We start from the raw sequence: 25,471 nt of genomic DNA, 5'->3' as shown, positions 1-25,471 counted from the left end.
CATAAGGTGCACATTATTAATCCCTCCTGAGCATGGGCATCTCTCTTTGTTCCCTATCTTTAATGAGTCAGGATTTGGAATCACAATTGAGTTTTGCATATTCTAATAAAAAAGAGAGTAGAAACTGGCTAGTACTGAATGATAGATTACAGATGTTTCAAGTTAGTATAATGGCTGCCAAGAGGTATGTTGTTTAAAGTAATTTAGTATGATAATATTGTTGCCAGATCCTAATATCCTATCAGTTTATCCGTAAGCTTTACAACTGCTACCAATTGTAAGAATGAACAAAATTAAACTAACAGCATTTAGCTGCAATATTCACATGACAAAGCAACCACACGCACACTATTGGAAACCGCGATGATATTCTTGAACCATTGGTAGTCGAGAATGAGCAAGTAGTCTACTCGCTCCTCTTCACTAAAATATGCAACAAACTGATGGGTTGTTTTGCAACTACCATAGTGAGAGGAGAGTTCTAGGCTCTCTTCTTTTATATGCATACTCTCTATTTTTATATGCATAGAACATCCCAATACCCTAACTCATTATAATTATGGAACACGATAACACGTAGAACCCTATGCTTAAAAGACACCAATAAGGGATGCTAAGTGTATGTCTTATGGTTTCACCAAAATAAAGTGTATGTCTTATGGTATATTACTATACACCACCAAAATATATAGTAGTAACAAATGCTATGATGACAAGGAACAGAAATGTGCAGTTAAAATAAAAACTCAAAGCCCCATGTAAATAAGAAATATTCCAACAAAGAGCACCCAGAGTGGGGGAGGCATAATTTGTAACTATATCCAGACTTCTTTGTTCCCATGTCTGGTACCACCATGACGTGCGCGTATACACCACTTAGCTCATCATACCATGATCTCACAAGTAGGTAATAAAGGCTGTAAGTTCTGGTTGTTGGTTCCTAAAAAACATAACTCATTTTCCACATAAATAACACCTCTAATGTCAGTAGAAATGAATGTTGGCTGATATGGCCCAATTGTCATATCAGGATGAGGGTAGTTGCAGTAAATGGTGGCAGTTTTCTAAAGCGTCTGCAACTTGATGGTAGGAAGTTACAGAAGTGTGTTTAAAATAGAGTGGGGCTCTTCCTGGCTTCCGATAATGGTAGCATGACCATTTAATCTACAGACTGAGGGACTTAGGAAGCCAGAAAATTCCTCTGCATATTCTATCAGAGTCAAACGCTAACAGTGCTCTTACCACTACTGTGCACTTTCTCATATTTCTGGATTTTCAAAGCTTTATTTGCCGCTTGGTAAACTCCAACTGAGCTAAAATTTGACATGTGAGCACGGGACCTAGGGGCCTACCCATCCACAATATTTGGGCCCAACTGATTCCCCACGTGGCAGATTTTTACAGCCATTCAGGTAAGGTTCTCAAATGGATTTGCCATTTTGAAAACATGGCACAAGTTTCTGAGGACCAGACAGGATACTGGATTTCTAGTGTATACTTCAACTATCAATAAACCTACAGATGGCCAGAGAAGACAGATTCAAACTCATGAAACGCAATTGAGTACTCGCATATCAATATTTAACTACTTCATAATGTATTCTAAGACCAGCATTCTCACCTTGAACAGCATTTTTATAGCATAAGAGCATCTCTCTAGCTGTGCCTCTTCTTAGATATGCTTTCACATTCTGTACAAGATAGATACATAAGGGAAAAAAACCAGATATGTAAGTATTGAAAAAACTGTGGAACAATTTACTAGACAACCTATTGTAGAAAACGAATATACATGAACAGGTAAACTAAAAAAAATTAATTAACTGGTGGACTCAAAGGAGCTTCATCAAATCACCCAGAGTCCAGAAGTTTCAGTTCAAAATGCCCCAATACTCCTGTCAAATTAACCAATAAACAAAAGGCTGCACACATTAGCCATATCACCCTTTCCTTATGTGATAAAGTTCTGCCCTAAAACACCATGTGTTGAAGACTAAAGCATATAGGCTTAACATGCAGGCTTCAAGAGCCAACAGCATGTGATGCAATCCCAATGCAAACAGGAATATATATATATATAATCTAGAAATAGTGCAAGTTCAATAGAATTTTGGCCAAAGAATACAGACTCATGATAAAAAGACACTAAAAATACCATCAAGTGAAGTACTCCTCAAGTCTCAAATGGTTTTGACCAGTAAATCCATTGGGGAAAGACAAAGTAACAGACATGCCTCGTCATTATATATATCAGAACATAGTTGTCATGGAGTCTAGGCAATCCTAGGCACCGGGGGGGGGGGGGATCAAGGCAACACCAACAAGGTGTATCACCTTGACAACTCTGATCAGAAAACCAATTAAATAGTCACAAGATCCAACTAAATCTTTAACAGAACCTCTGGCCTCTGGGAGCTCACAGCAAGCCCCATCGCGCCCAATGTGCCTACTTCAAAGAAGCCATGAGGTCAAAAGACTAATAGGCCTCCAATTCAACGAGCTCCTTTTTTTTTTTTTTTTTTGGCAGGCAGGTGTATGTTTGAGAGAGAGAGAGAATGGAGTTGAAGCTCTTCATTGTATTCTACAATTTGGTGATACCAGGGTATTCTTGGAACATTTTGCAATCTAGAACAACTTCCCTCCCTAGAAAATTTGTAACACTAAACCCAAAGGGTTTTGGCTAAATTTTAGCCACGGAGAATATTGAACGGTAGCACTATTAGGAGCAATGGCAGAATTTCTGGGAGAATATAACCAATAGAAACCAAGCTAAGAAAAAAAGGAATGCATGCAGTTTCACTAATAATGCCATTTTATCTGTTTATTACTACCTTCTTATCTAGTAATATTGCCTGACTGCAGTCTGCTTCAGCTTGCTGAAAGCTGCACAGATGAAATCAGAATTAGTCAACAAAGGACACTTTGAAATGGTAACAACTGCTACATAGAAGATTTCCGAATAACCAAAATGTATCATACCACCCTAATTCTAAATATGCTGCTGCTCTGTTGCAGTAATAGGTTGCATTATTGCTATTCAACTTGATGGCTTCACTGTAGTAATTAACAGCTTTATTCCACTGCCTTCCCTTGAAAGAAGAATTTCCCTGTGAAGGTGTTTGAAAGGAGTGGCATAAGAATGCTTGAAAAGGATAAAAGATATCTGTGAATAACACTGTTGTCTCAGATGTTTCATAGTGATATAAACAGAAAAAATATCATAAGCCACAGAAAATTTTGGAAATATTAAAGAACTTGGCAAATTGTAAGCCTATTTGTAGCAAGCTACATACACTCATCTCATGAACATTTATTTGAAACAACAAAACCAGTTTATATGCTTCTATATGTACTTTATGAATTCAGATATTTATTTCAATTTTTACAAGTTCACACTGACATCAACAATGATAAAGAGACAGCAAACCTTTTCTTTCAAGAGTTCTGAAGTATCGATACTGCCATCAGAATCTTGTATTGGCAATGAATTTGAAACGACACTGACTTGTTCTTGAAGGGACGAGAACATATCCAAAACAGTATCAAGGAGGAATTTATCTGCTCCATGGGATGCAATAAATGAAACAGAGATTGGACTACCATCATGCTTTCCTAATGGAACAGTAACCTGCCAACCAGAAGAAATAGTATGTATCCATAATCCCACTAGTTTATAAACACAGTAATGGATAGAGAGATATCAAAGTAAATTACCTGACAACAACCAGACATGGTTGCAATGCTCAATAATGCAAATGCTCTATCGTAGAACTCGGTGGATGATTTTTTGCTTGAATTGAGCTTTTGTGGAGAGTCAGAAATTGTTGGAATTACTAATATGCCATCATCCTGAGACAGAGAAGAGAACCATTAAACAGCTAATGAAGCAAGGTATGGGAAAAATACAGGGAAAGAAAAAGGACCAACAATAGCAAGCAACAGATGCAAACCTGGGATCAATTAAACAACAATAAATATAGTGAATTAAAAACTTCAGAATTTGTTATAATAGTCCCAAATCAGGGTTTAAAGTATCGGTCTGTATCGTATCAGTATCGGTGGGTATCGATACGATACCAGATACTGATACTTTAAACCTTGTTCCAAATATCATTCAAGGAAAGGGCAAAGGGGGCTACTGAATATTATTGCATAGTTGTCAAGGTGTCACCTAGGCTGCGCATCCAGGCACCTTGGTCACAAAGGTGGAAACCATCAGACCCTTCACCCATCTGCCATCTCGTCTCCCACATTAACTACTTGTTCCAACAGAAGCGAAGAAGTACTAGTGAGGAGGTTAATCACTTGGCTAAAAGTGATTGGCAGGGGTGGTCCAATCTAGGATGTTGGGCTTTGTGAGTTATGTCCATAGTGTCAGGATGGGTGTTGTCATCTTTGAATATTTTCTGCTTTTGCCTCTTTGAGTTTGTATTCATCTACCAATTCCCCTCTTTGTATGGCTACATCACTATCATTCCTTCAAATAAATAGTTGTCTATTAAAAAAAAAAGGTACTACTTTTTCCCCCTTTTGAAAGCATTCAGCACCATAATTGTCATGGCAACTAGGCGATCCAAGGAGTTGGAGAGGTGCCTAGGTAACAAGGTGCCCACATAGGCACCCTAGGCGCGTAGTATATGACTATATGTAATATAGCAATGATAATTTTAAATAATTTTGCTCATCTGCAACATAGAAGCCACATCAAACTGTCTCAAGAAGGTTGGAACATTTTCCATCAACTTCAATGTATTACCAAGTGAGACCCGAAATGCAACACAGTTACGAAAATCCAAGGTCCAGCATGCAGCAGCAAGTATAGTCATAAGGTCACAAAAAAGGAAGTACAAAAGTTTACACTGATATATGTAAGAAATTCAGTGACAGAAAATGGTAATACTAGTTGGATAAGAACAGTATGAAAATAGACAGTACAATACCTTCAAGAGGCTGTTGAGTGCAGCTCGCATTTCAGTCCTGACCTTATAGAAAGTTTTGATGTTGTCAGGTGTAGTGTTAATTGCTGCAAGAACACGGGCAGAGATATCAGGTCCTAGCTTAGGCTTCACTGTTTTAACCCATTCTTCATGATTTGTTTTGAACTCATATCTGGAAAAAGTGATCAACATAACGGACATTGGTCAGAATGAAATTGTTGTACTACTTTCACCACCATCCATCATGCATATCTGCATGCAAATACCTCTAACTGGTACACAGAGTACACGAGAAGATGAAAAAGTAACAGATTAAGAATGCAACAAACAAAGCCAGGGTGGTTATGTGAATTCTCCATCCCCTTTCCTTGAGCAAAAAAATTTCTACTTTTTTTTTTTCTCGAGTGGGGAGTGGGGGGTGGGGGGTGGGAGGAGAGGACTGACAAAAGACATCATAACCACACGAGGAAGAAAAAAAAAATTACACAAAACATGATATAGCCATCTTTCCCTGAAATACGAATGGATAACCCTCAAATATTTAATAAATGGAACAAACAAAATAAAGAGAGTTCCTTCTATCAGCTATTTCATAAGCAGGTTTGTGCACTATCTAATTGTCTGAAAAATTGCCATTGGCAAGAGCATCAATCCGGCACAACCACTTTGTTCCCCGGAAATTATTGGCCCAACCTGCCACTACAAATCCGTCACACATTAATCAACTCCGACCAAAGTTGCATAAAAGACCTTGCCACCTCTAAACAGTGAAAAGACAATGAATAGCCTACTTCCAAGATCATAAATAACCATTTTGTTATATTCTCTTGCTCTAAATGAAACTTGAAGGGGATTTAGCCAATCTGTACATCAATTATCATGTGGGCAGTCCATCACGGATGTTTTTCATACGCAGAACGAATGAGAAACATTCCTTGCCCAGAGTGGTCATACCAAAATCTGCTTCCATAAAGTGTTTTGATGTTCAAAAGTGAACTTTCCAATTGAGTGCGTAGAAGATGCCATTCAAGTATACATAAATCAAAGACTGCCTGTTTAGTACCCCTAGATGCTCAAGACTTCAGACAATAAATACTTTCTTCCCTTGCCCATTCCTGGAAACCCAAAAACATTTGAAGTCACCTCAGACTGAATTCCATCTGAAGAAAAGATATTCCTATCACCTGCTAAAATCCCATTTCTCACTAACAAAAGAGCTTAATAATAGTAACAAGTCTGCTATGCCATCAGCTGATAGAGCTCACCACTGGGACAAGATGTCTTTGCTTTAATGGAATTCCCAGACAAACAGGACCAAATAAAACAAATAAAAATTCCCATCTCCAATCACTTCACACACTGCCAAATCCAAAAGGACCTGAATTTTCAATTGAACCACCAGCAGATGCCAAAACTGAGGATGCCCAGAGGCTGGGGAAGCCAACAGCAGGAAGTAGGCTGAGATGTAAGTTTCGTTAGAGTGATGCACCTACAATCCTTCACAATGCCACCAACAGATATGCCTCTAAAAAGACCAGCTGCAGATGCACAGTTAATTACCTCAACAGTGATTGAACCAGTAATATTCTTCCCAGAATTTGTTCCTTCCAGCTTCATACAACACGCCCTACTAATAAACATCTCCAGAAGGCAAACTCCCACCATTTCATTAAAACATCAATATCGCAGATTGAAGATACTCCAAGTTAGGAAAAGAAATGAACACAGGATCCACAGAGTAGCAATAGATGAACAAATTATTTTCTCATTCCCCACCTGCCACCTAGTGTATTTTTCTTTTAGGGGGGAAAGGCGAGCACTTTGTGTGATGTTCTAACCCTTGACTTTCTCATGTGCAAGATACCAATAAGCTATTACTCTTCTACATTCATTCCTCAACCAAATAAGTACATCAAATTCATCAATCATCACATCCATTCCATTGGGAATCATTTCTTACTTTCTTACTAGTACGGTGGATACTAGGAGTCTAGGACTAGTACAGAGTTCCAAATCATGTACAAAATTTCCTCACTTGAACAATCATAATTCACATGTACAGATATAGACAAAGTAGAAAGAGGCATCTGCTTTTAAACTTTTCTCTAAACCTTCAACCTCAAGGGATGGTACTCTAAATATGGCCATATGTGAGCATTCAAAGTCCACATGCACAGACATCCAAGCATGCACAAAAGACAGCACAATAGCAACCCTAACAAGCTTCCTTGCAAACAAAGTCAAATTATACAAAAGATAGTAAATTTGAAACTCTTAGGGAACTTGATATGCAAGTCTGATTCTATTTTCTACATGAGTCTTAAATTGAGTTAGAAAGTCTTTTAGGAGCTTTTCTTTATTAAAAAAAAAATTAAATGCACAAAAAAGATTCCCTTTCTTAAGAAATGGCCCTAAAGTAATTAGGAAGTTTCTATTTATTTTTTTTTTCCTGTACATAAGTTTAAATAAAGGATGAAACTCTTCTAACTGTAGTGGATTAATGGAGTGGTTTTACATAATCATGGAGAAGAGAATGGTCTCTTATCTTATGGTTTATGGGAAAATCTCATATATTTTTGTGGCGATCTTCTTCCTCAATTTACTGTTCATATGCACTGTTTACAGTACCATACAGTGCCTGATTTCTAATTCTTCCCCTGGTTTCTTATATTTCTCAAAATCCTATTCAGTTCTAACTTTCTCCAACCACCTTCTGTTATAGTCCAGCTCTAGAATCTAAATCCCACCGTCTTACATCACAAACTAACCAAGTGTCAGTAAAGCAACTAATATGCAAGAGATAGACAGCAATGTCCAAACAAATGTCCAGCTCTGCCCCCAAGAGTGTTCAACACAACATGTGTAAACATACTAGAAATCTACAAGAGGGAACCAATATCCTACAATTCATAGCACAACAAACTGAAAAAAATAAAATAAAATAAATAACAGTAATATCAGATAAGCATTCAAGTTATCATGTAAAACTCAAAAAAGGGTAAATTTTTAATACAAATCTTCTCATTGAAGATTCAAAAAATTACTCTAAACAACCTCTGCAGCTGCACCATCGCACTAGTAAGAACCTTCAAATTAAATGTCCCATGCGACAAGTTTGAAGATAGTTCACGAAATCCTTTTAGACTAGGAACATTTGAAGAAATATGTTGGCTAATATTCACATGCTGTGGTGTTTGATCTGCACAACCAACGAAACACAATCAAATTATATTTCCAACAAGAACTTGAACATTATATCAGGTCACCTACAAAGATAAAAACCTTTTTTCTAAAAAGTTATGATCAAAACCCTAATCAAATACATCTCCCAAGTCCAGAACCAACATGGCCAGATCCATGAGTATATGACAAAAATGCATACTTACACCCAGATAGGTTTTCTGTTGCTTTGCTAACAACATACATTGACTTCTGCTTTGGAACATTAGAAAGTTCAAAGCAATCATCAGCAAAAATAAAGCGTCTAGACCTTCTAAGCTCCACAACGGACAATTCGAGTAGCACATGCCCCACATGATGTAAAGTAGATGGATCACGCGCAAACCATCCTGAAAAGTTCGAAATCTTGAAATGAATGAAGACTTGGGCATATATATCAATAATACTAAGCTACCTCAAACCATGCTTTTCAAAAAACCTAGTGACTGGAAATGTTAATGGATACAATGAATGCTACTAGAAAATCACAGTAAACATGATATCTTGGATCTGGACCTACCAGACCAGTAGGAAACGGTCTTGGGCTCATCACTTGCCACATGTGCAGAGGACAAGGATCAGCCAATAAATGGGTCTCTCTCAAGATATAAATTGGTCAGATTCATCTTGAGAGATGATCGACATGAGGTATTATTCAGTATCCATTTGAACTCTGTGGATTAAAAAGACAAAAATTAATATATAAAAAATTGAAGCTTCTCGAAAATCCAAATTTGACTCACAGATCTGACTGTCAAAGATCTTTTTTGGCATAGAAAATCTACCAGGTCAGTCTGCATCATCTGAACATGAGACAAGCAGCTAATTATTGGCCCTGTTGGTTCCTGAAGTGGCACATATTGTTCTTTGGACACAGGAATTAAATGCCAGATTTGGACATTATTTCAGTCCCTAAGACCCGATTGTATGTTGGGATTCTAGTGGTGTGGGAATGAACAGTGAGGGATTCTAGTGGTGTGGGAACTACGACCAGGTCTTGACGACTTGGCTCCTCATGCTATTAAATGTGTTTTTCTTGGGTACTTTTGTATCCAAAAAGGGTATTGTTGTTATGATCATGCTACTCATCAGCAATATACTAGTGCTGATGTTCCATTTTTGAAAGTACCCCAAATTTTTCTCCTGAGGGATGTGAATTGGAATCTGAATTCCTTACTTCTCCTCCTCCCATTCTGCTTCCTTTGGATACTTCATTTGCTCCATCTTGATCTATGCCATCACAGGAGTATAGGCGTCGTTCGAAGCAATCTTGAACAATTATAGACACTCCTTCTCTACCGCTCTCTCCACAGTTAGATTCCCTGTCTGCAGATCTCCATCTCCAACTTCTGATCTTCATGTTGCACTTCGCAAAGGTACACATTCCTGCACTCAAAGTCCTCCATTACTATCCTATTGCTAAGTATGTTTTTGTTTCACATCTTCCTTTGTTTTCATACTTTGCTTTGTCTTTGTCTACCCACTCCATTCCTACAACTTATCAAGAAGAATTATCACATCCAGGTTGGAAATCTGCTATGGACATTGAAATGGATGCACTCGTTAGTGGCCAGACTTGGACACTGACTAATTTACTTCCTAATAATAAAGAACCTGTGAAATGTCAGTAGATGTATACTTTTAAATATAACCCTGATGTATCTATTGAAAATCTAAAAGCTCAACTAGTTGCCAAAGGGTACGCTCGGACATAGGGTTGATTACTTTGAAACTTTTTCTCCTGCTGCTCACCTTAACTTTGTTTGTGTTCTTATTTCTTTGCCCGTTAATTATGACTGGCCTCTTTTTCAGATTAATATCAAAACTGTTTTTCACAATGGTGATTTATTAGAGGAATTACATATGGAGCAAGTGCCTAGGTATGTTGCTCAGAGAGAGAATGCACATAAAGTTTGCCACCTTCATAAAGGAACCTATGGTTTGAAACAGTCACCACAGGCCTGGATTGATAAATTCAATGAAATTGTATCCGGTTGTGGGTTCTTGCAGTGCTATCCTGATCACTCCATATTTGTTTGTTGTTGAGGTTCAGAAGTAACCATCGTGTTTGGCAACAATCTGCCAGGTATAGAAGATGTAAAGGCCTATTTACAGCAACATTTTCAAATGAAAGATTTGCGGGTTCTCCGGTATTTTCTGGGTATGGAAGCTGTTCGTAGTAAAACAGGTGTCAACCTATCCCAGAGAAAATATGCTATTGACCTTTTGAATAAGATCGGAATGTTGGTAAACTTATATATCTCAATGTAACCAAATCATATATTTCTTTTGTTGTTGGTATTATTAGTCAGTTCATGGAGAAACTCAGTCAGACTTATTGGGAAGCAATATGTCATATTCTCAAGTATCTTAAGGGCTCTCCAAGGAAAGGACTTTATTTACAAGTGCCATTGTCATGCTAATATTTATATTTATTCAAATGCCGACTGGGCTGGTTCTAATGGTGATCAGCATTCTACAACTGGGTATTGTACATTTGCTGGAGGTAATCTAGTTACACGGAGGAGTAAGAAACAAACTAAGGTGGCTCGATCTACTACTGAGGTGGAATATAAGGTAATGGTTCAAACTGCAGCTGAATTGATGTAGCCGAAATCTCTTATCGAGGATCTTGGTTTCCCAATCAATCTACCTATAGATATGCATGGGACAATCAAGCAGTTATTTATATCGGTAGCAATCTAGTCTTTCATGAGCATACCAAACACATTGAAGTTAACTTCATTTTGTGAGATGCTGTGATGAGGAAATTGATTTCTACACCTTTTGTCAAATATGTTTATTAGCTTGGTGATATGTTTACTAAGGCTTGTTTTGAAATGTTATCCTTCAAGTACGTTTCAAGCTGCACATGGGAGATATCTATGTAGATGCTTCAGCTTGAGGGGGAGTGTCAATAATGTGTACCTACGGGGTAAGGGGTGTTTTTCGTATTTTTTTTGTTATCACTAGGCTTTCATGTTATGAAACTACTTAAGTCTGTCCTTTACTATAATTTCACCCTATTCAGTATTTATAAATATAACATGGAAGGTCACAGTTAGGTGTTTTATTCCCATGTAAGCTTCTTCTTCTTTCCCTCATCTACACTCTTCTTTCTTCTCTCCTCTCATCTGCTACCTTTTCTGTCACAGCACTCTTAATCCATTACCACTAAATCCTACTCCTATTTCTCAAAACCTAAGCTTCCTCAACTCTAAAATATATTTCCCTTTATGCTTTACATCAGAAAGTTTACAAACATGTATTCAATTCTTAATAAACAAAATATAGCTTCGGCTTCCAACTAATTATGGGGGGATAGCCTCCAATACTATGTTGATAGAGATGAGTTTGTAAAGGAGAATGACCCACCACTTTGAATAGCCAGTGTTTAGCAGAGCTTACTATAGCATTTCTTATTTTATCATCTAAAAACTCCATCATGCCCATGTATCTCCATAGACTTCCACCAACTGCCACAATTTTTTTTTTTTCTATTAACAGGACCAAAGATCATATAGAAACTAAAATTTAGAACCTTGACCATTTCTCAAAGAAGTATAATGTATGGTAGATGGTAATCACGCTGTCAGAGTATAAGGATAAAACAAAAGCTAGAATACTCCATGAAGTGTTGGAATTATTTATACATTGTCTATTTACATGAATCAATGCAATATAGGTGGTAGGGATTTCAAGTTATCAAGTGCTTTAGCCACTATTATGCAGAAATAAAGCAGCAAGTACTTTACCAACAGTATCTAAACTCTGAGAGTTAGGCAGTACTCCAACTGTAGACACAGCTCCATGAGAAGGACGAAATCCAAGGACACCACAAAATGATGCAGGGGTTCTTACACATCCAGTTGTATCAGTACCTACAGAATTGGAAGAAGATAAGTATAAAAATGTCATGTGGGAAAAAAAAATCACCTTTTCTTTTTTTTTCCTGAAGGGGGAGAGCAAAACTAGAAGATAGTTCATACACTAATAACTTTCAATAGTACCCCAATAAAAGACCAACACCTCACAATTAAGAATTCATGAGTACTACTCTCCTTGGGGCCTACCCAAAAAAAAATCCATAGATGAATGCAAGAAACAATGAAATTACAAAGGTAATATGCATAAACAAAAAGCTAGTCAGTAAGGAAAACTTTATACTCAAGGTGAGTGGAACCAGTAAGCATTCTATGGATTTTCCAGTTAAAAAGTAATACAGAGGGATGATATTAAGTGCTTGGTATGTTAATGAAACTAATTCTACTTGGGAAAAACTAGAATAAAACTTTTTTTCTCAGAGGTTGCCAAAGAAAATCAAAATTAAAAATTGAGAAACTGCACCTCCAAACCACTGAAGACCAGTACAAAGTAACAAGACAAGTACTCAAAGGCCCTACATAGATCCCAACAATCTTTTAAGAAAATGGAGTGTTCCTTTAGGATTTACCAATACAAAATTAAATTTTCATATAAAAAAAAAAACTCATAATTTCCATGTCTGCCCTTTTAAATTCTTTCAGGACCTTCTCTAGCAGCTGACTCATGCAAGTCGAGCCAAACACCTTCTTGACTTTAAGGTTTATTTCAATAGATTAATTTTACAATCTTAAGATTAGATGATGGAAGAAAATGAAATGTAAAATTCCTTCCTTAGTTTGTAATGGATTGACAAGTTTCCAGAATGGAATTTGAGCATTATTTAATCAAAAAGTAAAGGACAGCTATTTGGGCATCATTGCAAGCATCCCCGAAGAGCTTTGCAACTTCGGATGCCCAATGGATCACATTTAAATAACCAGTCTTTTTGTTGAAAAAAAAAAAAACGTGTCTTCTCAAAGAAGGCCCTTTGAGCTGAAAAACAATCAAACTTCTCCACTGAAATGATTCTCTTCACATCATTAAAATTCTTTATACAAATGAGACCCAAATATTAAATTCAATCAAGGGAACAAAAAGTGCATAGTTTAGGCTTTAGATAATTTTCAGTCATCACGCAAAGAGATAAATGCAAACCAGCATTCCATACCAAGGGCAAAGTCAACAAGTCCAGCTGCAACAACCACAGCTGAACCACTAGATGATCCTCCAGGGACTTGCGATGGCACTTCTGGGTTGGTAGGTGTTCCATAGTGCATGTTCTCTCCCATGATCCTGCAATATGTGGAAAATGAGATAAATGATCTGCTTCAATTGTTTCCCCATACAAGGGATGCAAGGACACTGATATGCTCTATACTAAAATTGATTTGTTGAACATTAAAAACAACAGATGAGGTCATGAACACAATACAAAGACATGACCTCATCAACCATTTTCTAATCATCCAAGGAGTGTAAGCAATACTGGTAATTATTCTTACTTATCAGCCCTTCATTTCATTCCATTCCGTCCGCTTGATTGAAAGAAATATCTCAAGTACCACTCACGACTCCACGAAAACCAAACAAAGAAAATCATAATAAAAAAAATAAAAAACAAAAACAAAAACAAAATCATGGCACATTTATAATTCTCCAACTAGGAGAGTCAGCACTGGTGAATATAAGTCCTTTCTTATGTTTGCTTAATTGAAAGAAAAATCACAAGCCCCAACTGCAACCATGGACAATAAAAAAAAGAAAACCAAAAGCAAAGATACGAAAGCATAGAACCGGAATCCGCACCCAAAAGCCAATTCATCCATGACAGTCTGTCCGACACAAGTAGCCCCATTTTTCAGAAGGCAAGATACGGCAACAGCAGTCCGAGTGGCAGGCTCGTGCGTCCGCTTCCAATCCGGATTCCCAAAACCGCTCACATAACCCTTGACAAGAAAACTGCAAACACAAACAACGAAAGTATCAGAATCAAAAATGGAAAAATCATAAAGCTACAGAAACAGAAAAACAGACCTGAACAAAAATGAGGGAGTACGAACTTGTCACTAATGGCGAAAGTGAGGCCGTAAAGCAGTTGGCGAGCCGCAGGAGGAGGCCGTTGAGGAGAGGGAAGAAGCTCGAACTGCTCGATAATAGCGCCGAAATCTTCTCTGACTCTAGTTCTACCAGCTCTTCTCCTTCTTCTGGTCTCGCTGAAAATGATAATCCCCGCGACGCTGATGCCGATAACGATCCAAACCTTTGTGCTGGAGACATTGATCCTCCCCAGCCTCAATGACTTTGAAGTCTCCAGCTTGATCAGCGATCACTATCCCGCTTGACTCTCTCTCTCTCTCTCTCTCTCTCTCTCTGCGTGTACTCCGTGCTCTGACTCTACAGAGAACGGAGAAACCTTCGCAATACAGAGGAAAACAGGAGCAGAAAGGACTAGTGGCAACTGGACAGGACGCGAAAATTGACATACTTGTTTGTCAAGTCCCTAGAGAATGGTTTCAAGAGTAGGGAATCGGCCGATTCATGCCCAAAAACCTTGGAATCGGTGGGTTTTTGTATCTGAGATCTCTAGCCGTCTAGGGTTTTGGAGATCAATTGATTTGATTCCGTTCCAATTAATTGGACACCCATTTAATGATCCAACGGTTGCGATGACCTTTCTCTTAGCTAGACAGATTCAGGAGGAAGTTTAAGGGCATGTTTGATTGAGCGATTTTACTGAACGTGATTCCACAATTTAATTTGTGTTTGGTTGCTAATGATAATAATTCATAGAATATTCAAGTGATTCGGTTGACATGTTTTTTCACTTGAAGTGATTCTTTTGTGAGATCACCTCAATAAGAAATCTCATATATTAGACTCAGTTAATTCCAACCATACTATAAAACCCAGCTGTTCACCTGGATTAAATTCCTCCGTGGTGCAGCAAGGCATCTGGCACGCATCCAATGGTCAAAAATGCTCAGGCACGGAGCCACGCAATCCAAGGCATTTTTGGGCTTTGAATGTGTGTCAAACATCCTGTTGCGCCATAGAAGAGCCTTAGGCCCTAACAGCAGCTTCATTCCGGAAGAAATGGAGTTAGGATTAAAAAAAAGTGGCTCAAAAAGTTGAAGATAAAAAGGGTTTTTAAGAAATTGAAAGTTATTTAATACAATTTTTATGTGAGAATATTTTATCCTCATTACAAAAAATGTAAAAGGCAAAAAAAGGAAGGATGCAATCTTGTTGTAACCAATCTTAATGACACAAGTTATTATCATTAAAGAAAAATTTTACAACTTAGATTACCACTTTGGTGACAACAACCTATTCCCCCCCCCCCAAATGTATATCTTAACATTTCTTTGCCAAATTGTGTGGAGAATATATATTTTTTTCTTTCATATGTACATGAACTATGTTCATATTAATCTTCGTATGTTATTCCAACAATTATAGATAGATACATATAAAAACTATGAGAAAAAAAAGCATGATAGTGTTGCGTGTACCTAGACATATGGGGAAATAGAACTAGGTTGTGGAAAGATACTCATGCCCCGACTCCACTTCCCAATGTGTCTAGGCGTATGTAACAATATCAGGTAGCATTCTTTTTTCCAGAAAAGGGAAAAGGAAAACAACCCAATAGTGTTGCTTACGCCTAGACAGACACATAGAGAAGTAGAACTAGGTTGAGAAAAGATATACATGCCTCAACTCTGCTTCCCATGTATCAAAGCGTACGCAACAATATCAAGTAGCATCAAATAGGGAGACCTAGCCACCAGATCTTTTTATTGGGTAATTATTACCTTCATGAGATTCGTGGATATTGTAAATTCACCAACTGCCTAGTAATAGGTTATGGTAGAGTTGGGTGGTTGATGTTACAGAAGATTTTACAATCAACTCAACGGTCAATTTTAAGCTTGATATAATCATATAAGTATGAAACAAGGATTAGAATTTGATTTAAAGCTTTACCAGTTTTTAGAAACACCAACATCCATGCATAATATTGGAAGCCATTGTCTTCTTTTTATAATTTTCTCAAAAGCTTTCAATACAATTCACCTAATTGTGCAAAAGTGTAAACCACAGATGACCACGATGATGACGATATTGCTGCTCGTGAACAGATATGGGTTGCCAAACAAATCTTTAGATCTGTTCTCTGTGTCCTCCTCCACCACCGTCTTGCCCAGACCTACAATGCCGACGGTGACAGAATCGAAGACAGCGACCCACTGATACTCATTTTTCTACAGCCGACTCACCCCCTCGCACCCTCCCCTCCCCTCCCCTGTGCAATGCCATAGAATCGTTGGATACCCATGCAAGTGATTTGTTGGATATAGCAACCATGAAGGAGGTTTGCATAGGGAAAGCTGGGCAGCCTTCCCTTCTCAGCCATCCTGGTTTGGCTTCTCTGCGGATCAGTCATTTCCCCCCTCTACCGCAGGCCCAACCCAAAGCGCCCTTCTTGCGACCACCCCCTCCGCTTAGAGTTGAACTGAACTACAAACCAGATATGTGGCTCTCCGACAAGTTCTGCTGCCAATTCTCCAAGGTTATTCTTGTTGTTTGCCTCCAATAGGAACCCAATGCTAGAGCGGCCGGCATGGTCAATGGCTTGGTCTTCGGGTTTATGCTCACTGGATACTCTTCAGTTTTGGTCATAGTCAAAGCATGAGGGAGGCGATGCCAGTTGAGTTTGATAAGTGTACCATTGGCATGTATGATCTTCCTTTCGGCATGGTGCCATTCTTGACTATCTCAGGGTCAGAAGATGGCCAATAGCTGAGTCTTCCCAATACCGCGCATGCCTTTTCCGTTGGGACTTCCGTTGATGACATTCAACTTGGTGTGGTGTCAAGCCTTCTTTACGGTGGGTGGTGCTGATTTCGGAACTGATGTTTTCTTCTTATTGTCGTCATCAAAGTTGTTGTGAAACCTGGTGAAGGGGGACCAACCATGATGTTGACCGCCATAGTTGGAAAGTATAGGGCTTTGCCCGGTTTTGCTGGAAATGCTTCGTCCCTCTTTGGTAGTTGGTCATTCATTGGGCCGCATGCATACTGTGACACTTCGTGTCTAGCATGCGTTGGGCCACATGCATACTGTGATACTCAGTGTCTAGCATGCATTGGGCCACATGCATACTGTGATATTCGATGTCTGACATATGCCGCTTTTAAGCCCATTACGACTCTACCTCTCTCTCTTTCGTAAAAGAGAAATTTATACTTGTTAATAAAATTTGTGTTTACAATTGTATGTCTAGGGAAGTTATTGGTTCCACCCATCCCCTATTTTTGAAGGCCCCGTTAATGACATGTACAATGGGTTTGCCATATTCCACTCATTGGTCTTGTTCTATGCACGGAAACCTTATGTAACTCATGTCTATAAATTGACGTTTACAAAAAAAAGGTGATGTACCTAAAGAACAGTCTAAATTGTAAGGGTGTTAATCAATTCAGTTATTGTATAGACAGTACTATTTGATTCGGAGTAAGATCTTCTAGGTAAAATCAAAATAAAATCATTTAATAAATGATTTTATATATTAAAACGAAACTATTTATTTCAGTTTAACAGTTTTCTTATACTTCCTAATTTCTTATTCAAAAAACTTCTTCACTTCCAAAATATTTTTCATGATTGAGTTGTACTTACCACGTATATGTTAATTGAGTTAACGATTTATTTAAACGGTTTAAATCACGATCTCCATAAACAATTTTAATTTCAAATTCACATCCTTAAAAAATTTCACACATATCAAATTTTAGACAATTTCTTTGGCCATTTTATTCTTATTTTCATGAAAATATAATTTTTCGACCAGGTATTGATATCGACTTCAATCAAAACCAATACGATCCGATAGGATCCGATATCATTACTAAAAACCTGTTACAGAATTAAAGACGTTCCGGGATCCAATCACCGTGAATCGATAGAATTCTATCTGCCGATTCTGGTCGAAAGCTGATAGTCTTCCGTTCTAAAACCCCAATCCAGTAAGGACTCCCAACTTTAGAATCCAAGACGAATTCCTTGCAGGTTTGGAGAATGGAGATTCAAGGAAAGAGGATGATAGAAAATGCTTTGCCTTAAGAGATTAGACTTTTCAAACATTTCCCCAATCGATTTTGGCTAGCTGGGTTTTTTTCTTTCTCAACCCATCATGGAGAAACCTTTTGACCTGTTCGTTTTGTTTCTCCAGAATTCTGAGCTGAGTTTGCTTAATTCTCCTTTTCATGTTCTGATTTGGGACAATGAAGAACCCCTGCAAATTCTCCACTCTGTGTTTTCCGTTCTTTCTACCCTTATATTGGATTTGAATTTTGAAGAGATCATTGATTCCTTATCCCAGTAATCTGTTAAAATTGTAAGAACAAGAAGAAAATATTCCAACAACAAACCAAACTTAGGCTCCATTTGTTTCCAAAAAAAAATCGAGGAGATAGAATCAAACTTCAATAAAAAAGGATTTACCAGAGAAGGGAAACCGGGAGGAGGAATTAATAAAACCTTCCGGTCAAATCTCCCAAAGCTCTGGCCATCGATTTGTGCCTCCAGAACAAAGCCAACAAGAATTTTAACACAGATCTCTGTGTGCTCTTGCAGCTGAAAGAAGAGGCATCCAACATTGGATTTGATTTAACCAACATTACCACACACAATCCAAGGGAAGAATTAAAGAAAAAGGGCAAAATCAGGAGAAGAGATTCTCAAAATTAGCATGAAAACGACGAGAAAATACCCAACAGAACTCTAAAAGAGATGCAGCTTTTGAAGATAAAACATTAACGAAAATTGAGAAGATGAGGCTGCGAGGAGAAGCCTCAACTGGTTAGCTTCATGTTCTTGCTTGGTACTGGTAGGCGGTAGCAATTTATAAGGGAATGAAATAGAAGTTGAAACCCAAAGGAAGAAAGACGATCGTATCTTTCACTTCGTTCGTCATTAGGGTTTGTTAGAAACGGATTGTGATATGTGCATTAGAATATGATTGATATAAATAATTAGCGTAGGCTATCCTCAAATGGGGATGTAGCTCACATGGTAGAGCGCTCGCTTTGCATGCGAGAGGTACGGGGTTCGATACCCCGCATATCTCCACAGTTCATCAATTGAGCGATGATTAAAAGGCATTAGGTGTAACTGGGTTGCCACCATCATCTGATTTAAGATGACAAAAATGCCCCCATATGAGCTCAATTGTGTTTTTTTTTTTTCATTGACGGTGATTTGTGTGTGAATTTGTAACTGAAACCAAGTATCCAAACTTGAAGTGAACCGAATTAATTTGGTTTGAGTATATGAGTATTCACCTAGGTTCAGTTTAGGGTATAAGAACCGTTGGTTCAAACCAAATCTCCATGCCTCATCAATTGAGCGATGATTAAAAGGCATTAGGTGTAACTGGGTTACCACCATCATCTGATTTAAGATGACAAAAATGCCCCCATATGAGCTCAATTGTGTTTTTTTTTTTTCATTGACGGTGATTTGTGTGTGAATTTGTAACTGAAACCAAGTATCCAAACTTGAAGTGAACCGAATTAATTTGGTTTGAGTATATGAGTATTCACCTAGGTTCAGTTTAGGGTATAAGAACCGTTGGTTCAAACCAAATCAATTTGTATTGATTTGCATACATGAATATTCACGTTTGTTTGCTTCTTCTTTTTTGGGTAGTAAGTGTTTTTTATTACAAATTATTACACATATTCACATGCTAAGATAATTTTAATGATCATAATGTCCATAATTTGAGCCTCTGATATGGCCTTTAGTCCATCACAATCAGGGTCCAAGAGTGGAATTGTTTACATAATCAAATTAAAATAGAGTTAGAGAATTGTATTACAAAAACGAATTGGAATCGAAATCGAGTCGAATTGAATTAAATCAGCTTGAGTATTCCAATATGGAACCGACTCGGTTCTTGATTCGGTTTCAATTTATCTCATCATCCCTCTGAACCGAATCAAAACCGAAACCAAGCCGGTTAACAACCTTACCTGAGAACATTGAGTACGTGGGGGTCATGAGGGATTCCCCCTTTATGTCCTCTTTCTTATAAAATTTCGCTTGGTTCATCCATCTATGGAGTGACCATCTTGAGGATGATTTGGCAAATCCAATTATTGAATGAGAGGAACAAAGTGGCATATCATATTCTAGAGCAAACCCCAATTTATGTACCATTCAAATGTTTCCACATCTTTCCATGTATTTCAACAAATTTATACAAAAACATTATCCTAAATTATATGGATCCAAGTAAAACAAAGGAGGGAAAACTTAGGTCCAAACAAAAGAGAGGAGAACCAAAAAAAAAAAAAAAAAAACAAAAACAAAAGACAGGAGGAGGCCGAGGAAGAGATGGAAAGGGGGGTAAGGAAAACAAGATAAGAAAATCAAGAGGAATGACACAAAAAAAAAAAAAAATGAAGAATGATAGTAGAAGGAAAAAGTATCTGACCACCAAGTCAAGAGAATCTCTATAAATAGAGTAGGCTACATGCATCATTGTCTTCCCATAGACTCTATACAAGGCTCTTGGGACAAGACTTAGACTATGCATGTCATTTCACATCACCTTTCCTATGGTCATTTTACACATGCCCCTAACTATTTTTGCTCATTCGATTAGAATCAAATCATTCATCCATATTGGGGCTTCTTCATACCTTTGTTGCACAAGATCATACCACTTCAAACGATTATCTTAAAGCTTATCTTTGACCAGGGCAACTCCTAAATCAGCTTTATTATGTTTATTCCTTACTTTATCATTCATAATTTTATTGTACATTTATTTTAACATTCACATCTTTGCAACAATTAGCTTCTCAATATGAACGTATTTTAATAATTCATGTGATTATAAAATAAATTAAAAAAAAAAAGTTTATTGCGATAGTCCAACTCTAATTGTATTAGAATAATGTGGAACTGAATTTCAAGAAATTATTCATTCAAAAGCCATCACTATGATAAATTCAAGGATTACCAGTAGAAATTTCAACCATTGGTGTTGTGTTTCCATTGAATGATGTTCTTTCTAGTACCATGTGCACAATCATATTATTAATTGGGAATTTATCTTCATAAATGGGGATGTAGCTCACAAGGTAGAGCGCTCGCTTTGCATGTGAGAGGTACGGGGTTCGATACCCCGCATCTCCACCGGTTTATTAGTGAGCAATGATTGGACGCATTAGGTGGAATTGGGTTTTCACCGTATCATCATCAAGATGATTCAAATGCACACACTGAGCTCACTTCATTTTATAATGCTTTTCGTTTTTTTTTTTTTGGGAGGGTAAGATAATGCTTTTCATTGAAGCTCTGTTTGGCTGGCGGTTTCTTCAACTTCACCTCTTTCAAGGTCTTACCAATTTGGTGAGACCTTTGTGGTAAACACGAAGTAAAATAGTTGGGAAATGGTGTGAGAACACCGCTGACTCTTAAATTACCATAGTATCAACCGCAGACTCTTGAATAGAGAATAAGCATTGCATACATAATTAATTTGATAAACTCAATAGCTAAAAAGAGAAATCATATTACCTGCTATCAAGTGGCAGGCAAAGAAATCCAGTCCGGACGGGCTGGAGATCAAATTTAAACATGAAGGAAAATAGTTGGGAGATGGCACAGGAACACGTTGCATTGCACATCACCCTGCCCTGCCTATTGCTCCACAGTATCAACCGTAGACTCCTAAATAGAGAATAAGCGTTGCACACATAATTAATTTGATAAACTCAACAGATAGAAAAAATTATTAGATAGAGAAGGAGTAGGTGGGTGGGTGAGTCCTCACTGACCTGAGCGATTTCGATCACCTAGCAAGCAGCTGACGGCACCGTCTTGTGCAACGCAACGATAGTTGGCTCTCTATCATTTTCTATCTGGTAGACTTGGTAAAAGGGCCCCTCCATTCCCTGGATCGACCACATCTGCCCCTTATGTTAGGGGGGGGATCAAGTTCCTTGCCAACTATCGACCCCGATCTCTTTTCATTTGTTTAAGAGAAATCATATAACCTGCTATCAAGTAGTTGACAAAGGAATCCAATCAGGACGGGCCGGAGATCAAATTCCAAAACTAAATGTGTAGATAGGAGATAGCCCATCAACCACTCACCCAAGAAAACCTTGTATGCAGCCGTTGCTCGCACCCACCTCTGCTCATCATCTACCCCACCATTACACCCACATGTGTGAACCTTCGCCCAACCTCCATTTGAAACCCATCTCTACAACCAAGCTCTCTAGAATCGTTTGATAGGTGAGCTATGGCAACCAAGGTTGCAAGTCGCTCATAATCGATCTCTCTACCTGCAGGCGCCTTGGCCCCTTGCGGCCTGGACTACAAGATTTGAAAAAATAAAAAAATAAAAAGAAGAAGAAGATGGAGATCTTAGGAGACTTGCGACATTCGACAGAGTAATTGAGAGGGACGGTGAAACAATGGTCTCACAGATAGCTCCAAGAATACCAATTCGGATTATGTGCTCCGCAACTCCGGCACCTCTTCACCTCCTTTGGTTTGGTTCCCATCCATGGTGCAAACTTCTCTCTCTACTCTTTTTTAGTCTTTGGAACCTTTTCCTAGGCAAAATAATCAAAACACGTTGGTAGAATGGTAAAGTAATAGTAAAGTAATGGTAAACTTCACTTTACTTTGCTATCGGTTGCCCCATTGCCATGTATGTCCCAATTCCAAAACACACTGGAGACTCCATGTTAAACAAAAGGGGCCTGAGGCAATGAATGTTGGTTTTGCTGAATGTACTGGCATCAACATACTCAAGGCTACTCCCATGTGATTATTGAAAGTAGCTTTGCTCTAATCATCAACATACTCAAAGGGTTTGTTTTTTAGCATACCATGGTGGCATGGGATATCCAATATATCATACAATACTGCTTTAACCTTATTCAAGAGATCCTATCTGTTGAATTCAGTCTTACCTGAAAAAAAAAAATAAATAAATAAAATAAAATAAAATAAAATCTATAGAGATGAAAATCATACTGCAGATGCTCTTGCATTTTTTTTTGGAGTTCATCACAAGTTTTTATAATTTGGGATAATCACCCTCCACCTTTTTTTTCTCAAGTGTTGTCTTTGGATGGTCGGGGTGTGTTTTATCCCTATTTTGTACATCTTCTTCATTAATTGATGCTTTCTCTTCTAAAAAAATAAATGTTGGTTAAGATGGGATCATGAGGGAATCTCCTTTTTTGGAGGGTTTTTTTCTCGTAAAAACAATAATGATTCTTTCATCCATGAAAGCTCCTATAGAGTGATCATCTTGAGGATGATTTGGCAAATTCAATTGTTAGAGTAAAAAATCATTCGGGACTAATCTAAATCTCAATTCTTATTTTTAAGCCCTGATGGAAACTCCAAGGAGTGAGCATTTAAGGATGAATTGGCAAATCCAATTCTTGAATAATGGTCTGCATTTGCTACATATCAAATTCTAAGGCAAAACTCAATCAGTTATCCTTTAAATGTATTGGACATCTTTGTATTTAAACCATCCGTTTGTTTATAAAATGTAATGAATCTTTAAAATTTTATTGGGAAGAGGAATATTACCCACGTGTAGATACTGTTCAAACAGAACCCTAAAATGATAGAAAATGAATGGGAAATCAGAAACAAACAATCATACGATGAACATAGATTTACGTGGCTTAACCAGATTGCCTACGTCCATAGCGAGATGAAATCTCACTTCACTATCAATGGAGAATAAGGTTACAATGCTCATCCTCACACCACTCTCAGATTACTTATAAAAAAAAGAAACCTTGCTTTAATCCTCTGGGATTAGCCAATTTTTGCCACAACCGATGTTGAAGACATTGTATTTCCAGCCTCTACTGCATTAGCGCACGGGGTTGTCAGAGACCTTTTAAGTGCGTGGGAGGGTGGGTCTTTTTATGCATAAAGGGCGCAAGCTGGCAACATTCTTGTTCCCATTTTTTTTTTTTTTAAAGACTAAAAATCCAAAATCAATTGAGTTAGAATATTATGGAATTTTATTTTTTATTTGTTAAATTTATTTTGTGCAAAAAAAAGGGTGCTACATGGTAGTGATCATAGCCCCCAGGACAAGCCCTGGTACGGTAAGCGGGTATTTCGCAGGACTAATGGATGATAATGGGTACGGATGTCAATCATGAGCCCACACCGATAGGTCCGATCGAGCCCGACTCGCTTAAAGCCCGACTTGAACCGGCTCGTTTAATAAACGTGTCGGGCTTAGGCCAGACATATTTATTAAACGGGTGTTTACGGTGCAGGCTACTAGCCTGTCGAGCGCTTGACTGGCCTGACTAGTTTAAGAAGCCGGCTTGAACCGAGCTATTTAGCCTGACCGACTCAACCCCTTTAAAAAATCCTAAATACCTATTTTACCACTATTAATAAAAAATAATATTAAAGACTTTGTAATAAAAAATATTTGATAGATGATGTTGAACACGGTATTACATCCAACTTTGTAATAAAATAAAATGGGGTCTTTTGAGATGTTTTAATAGAGAGTGAATGAAGGGGAGACAATTCTTATCAATCAGTTTGGTACTTGTCATAATCTCTTCTTCTTTTTTTTTTGTAAGAAACAACCATGATCTCATATATGATTAACTATGGAGAGTTTTTGGATGACCTTCACTGTGTTCAAATGGAAGATTTATAGACATTTAATCCACTTAAAAATGAATTTTAAGGGGAGCTCGTTTAGAGCCTGTTTAGATTTAAGTAGGTTTGTAGCCCATTAAAGACCCATTTAAGGTAGCATGATTAAAACCCAACACTAACCGGCCCGATTACAAATCGTACCATGGCCCCCAAACCTAGGCCCATTTAAGTAAACGAGCATTTACGGTGCCAGGGTTTCACACTGCCAGGCCCAGTTAGCCCCGACCGAGATCAGCCCGGCCCAACCGATTGACACCCCTAATAGTGGGTATGCCAAGACTTGAACCCACAACCAGCTGAATACTATGGAATTGAATTTGAACAAACTATTCAATCAACAACCATTAGTATGGTAAGGTCCACGGAATACGGTTTGTTTGTTTTTTTTTTCGTTTTTTTCCTGGGACAACTGATGAATCGAGTTTTCCTTCACCCATTAAAGATATTACCGACCATTTGTAAATAAGGGGTAGATATTTAAAACCCTTGATGGGTGTATGATTCCTTGTGTTAACTGGTAAGTAAAATTTTCTCTTAAAAAAAAAAAAAAAATCTCCATTTGTTATTAAACAATATTGGCAAAGAGGAATCTACTGCCAAGGAAAGAATAACGTACAATAAAAGTTGGAGCTCGAAACCACGAAATCCTGTACAATGGAAATTTATTGGTGATATAAGTTATAACGAAATATACTCAACAAGTA

General features: G+C 37.8%; 1 protein-coding gene and 1 long non-coding RNA gene across 2 annotated transcripts; both read right to left on the bottom strand.

Annotated features, from left to right (window-relative positions):
- Positions 1-1,621: 1,621 nt before the first annotated feature.
- On the bottom strand, positions 1,622-14,346 carry LOC122063676 (outer envelope protein 64, mitochondrial; the record flags this gene model as incomplete). Its single annotated transcript, XM_042627374.1, is given in 12 exon segments — positions 1,622-1,691; positions 2,832-2,883; positions 2,980-3,107; positions 3,428-3,628; positions 3,715-3,849; positions 4,941-5,109; positions 7,992-8,136; positions 8,324-8,506; positions 11,912-12,037; positions 13,189-13,313; positions 13,827-13,979; positions 14,081-14,346. Coding segments are annotated over 12 exon segments (1,753 nt in total), but the record flags the coding sequence as incomplete, so codon positions are not given.
- A 3,466-nt stretch (positions 14,347-17,812) lies between these two features.
- On the bottom strand, positions 17,813-18,949 carry LOC122060896. Its single transcript, XR_006134494.1, has 2 exons — positions 18,796-18,949; positions 17,813-18,659 (listed from the first exon to the last, which is right to left on the bottom strand). It is a non-coding gene; the product is annotated as an uncharacterized LOC122060896 (long non-coding RNA).
- Between the last annotated feature and the right edge of the window lie 6,522 nt (positions 18,950-25,471).

Source organism: Macadamia integrifolia, chromosome 2 (genome assembly GCF_013358625.1).
Source record: "Macadamia integrifolia cultivar HAES 741 chromosome 2, SCU_Mint_v3, whole genome shotgun sequence".
Classification (NCBI taxonomy): Eukaryota; Viridiplantae; Streptophyta; class Magnoliopsida; order Proteales; family Proteaceae; genus Macadamia; species Macadamia integrifolia.
The sequence above is the reverse complement of the archived record's forward strand: the minus strand, read 5'-3'. Positions and strand labels throughout refer to the sequence as shown.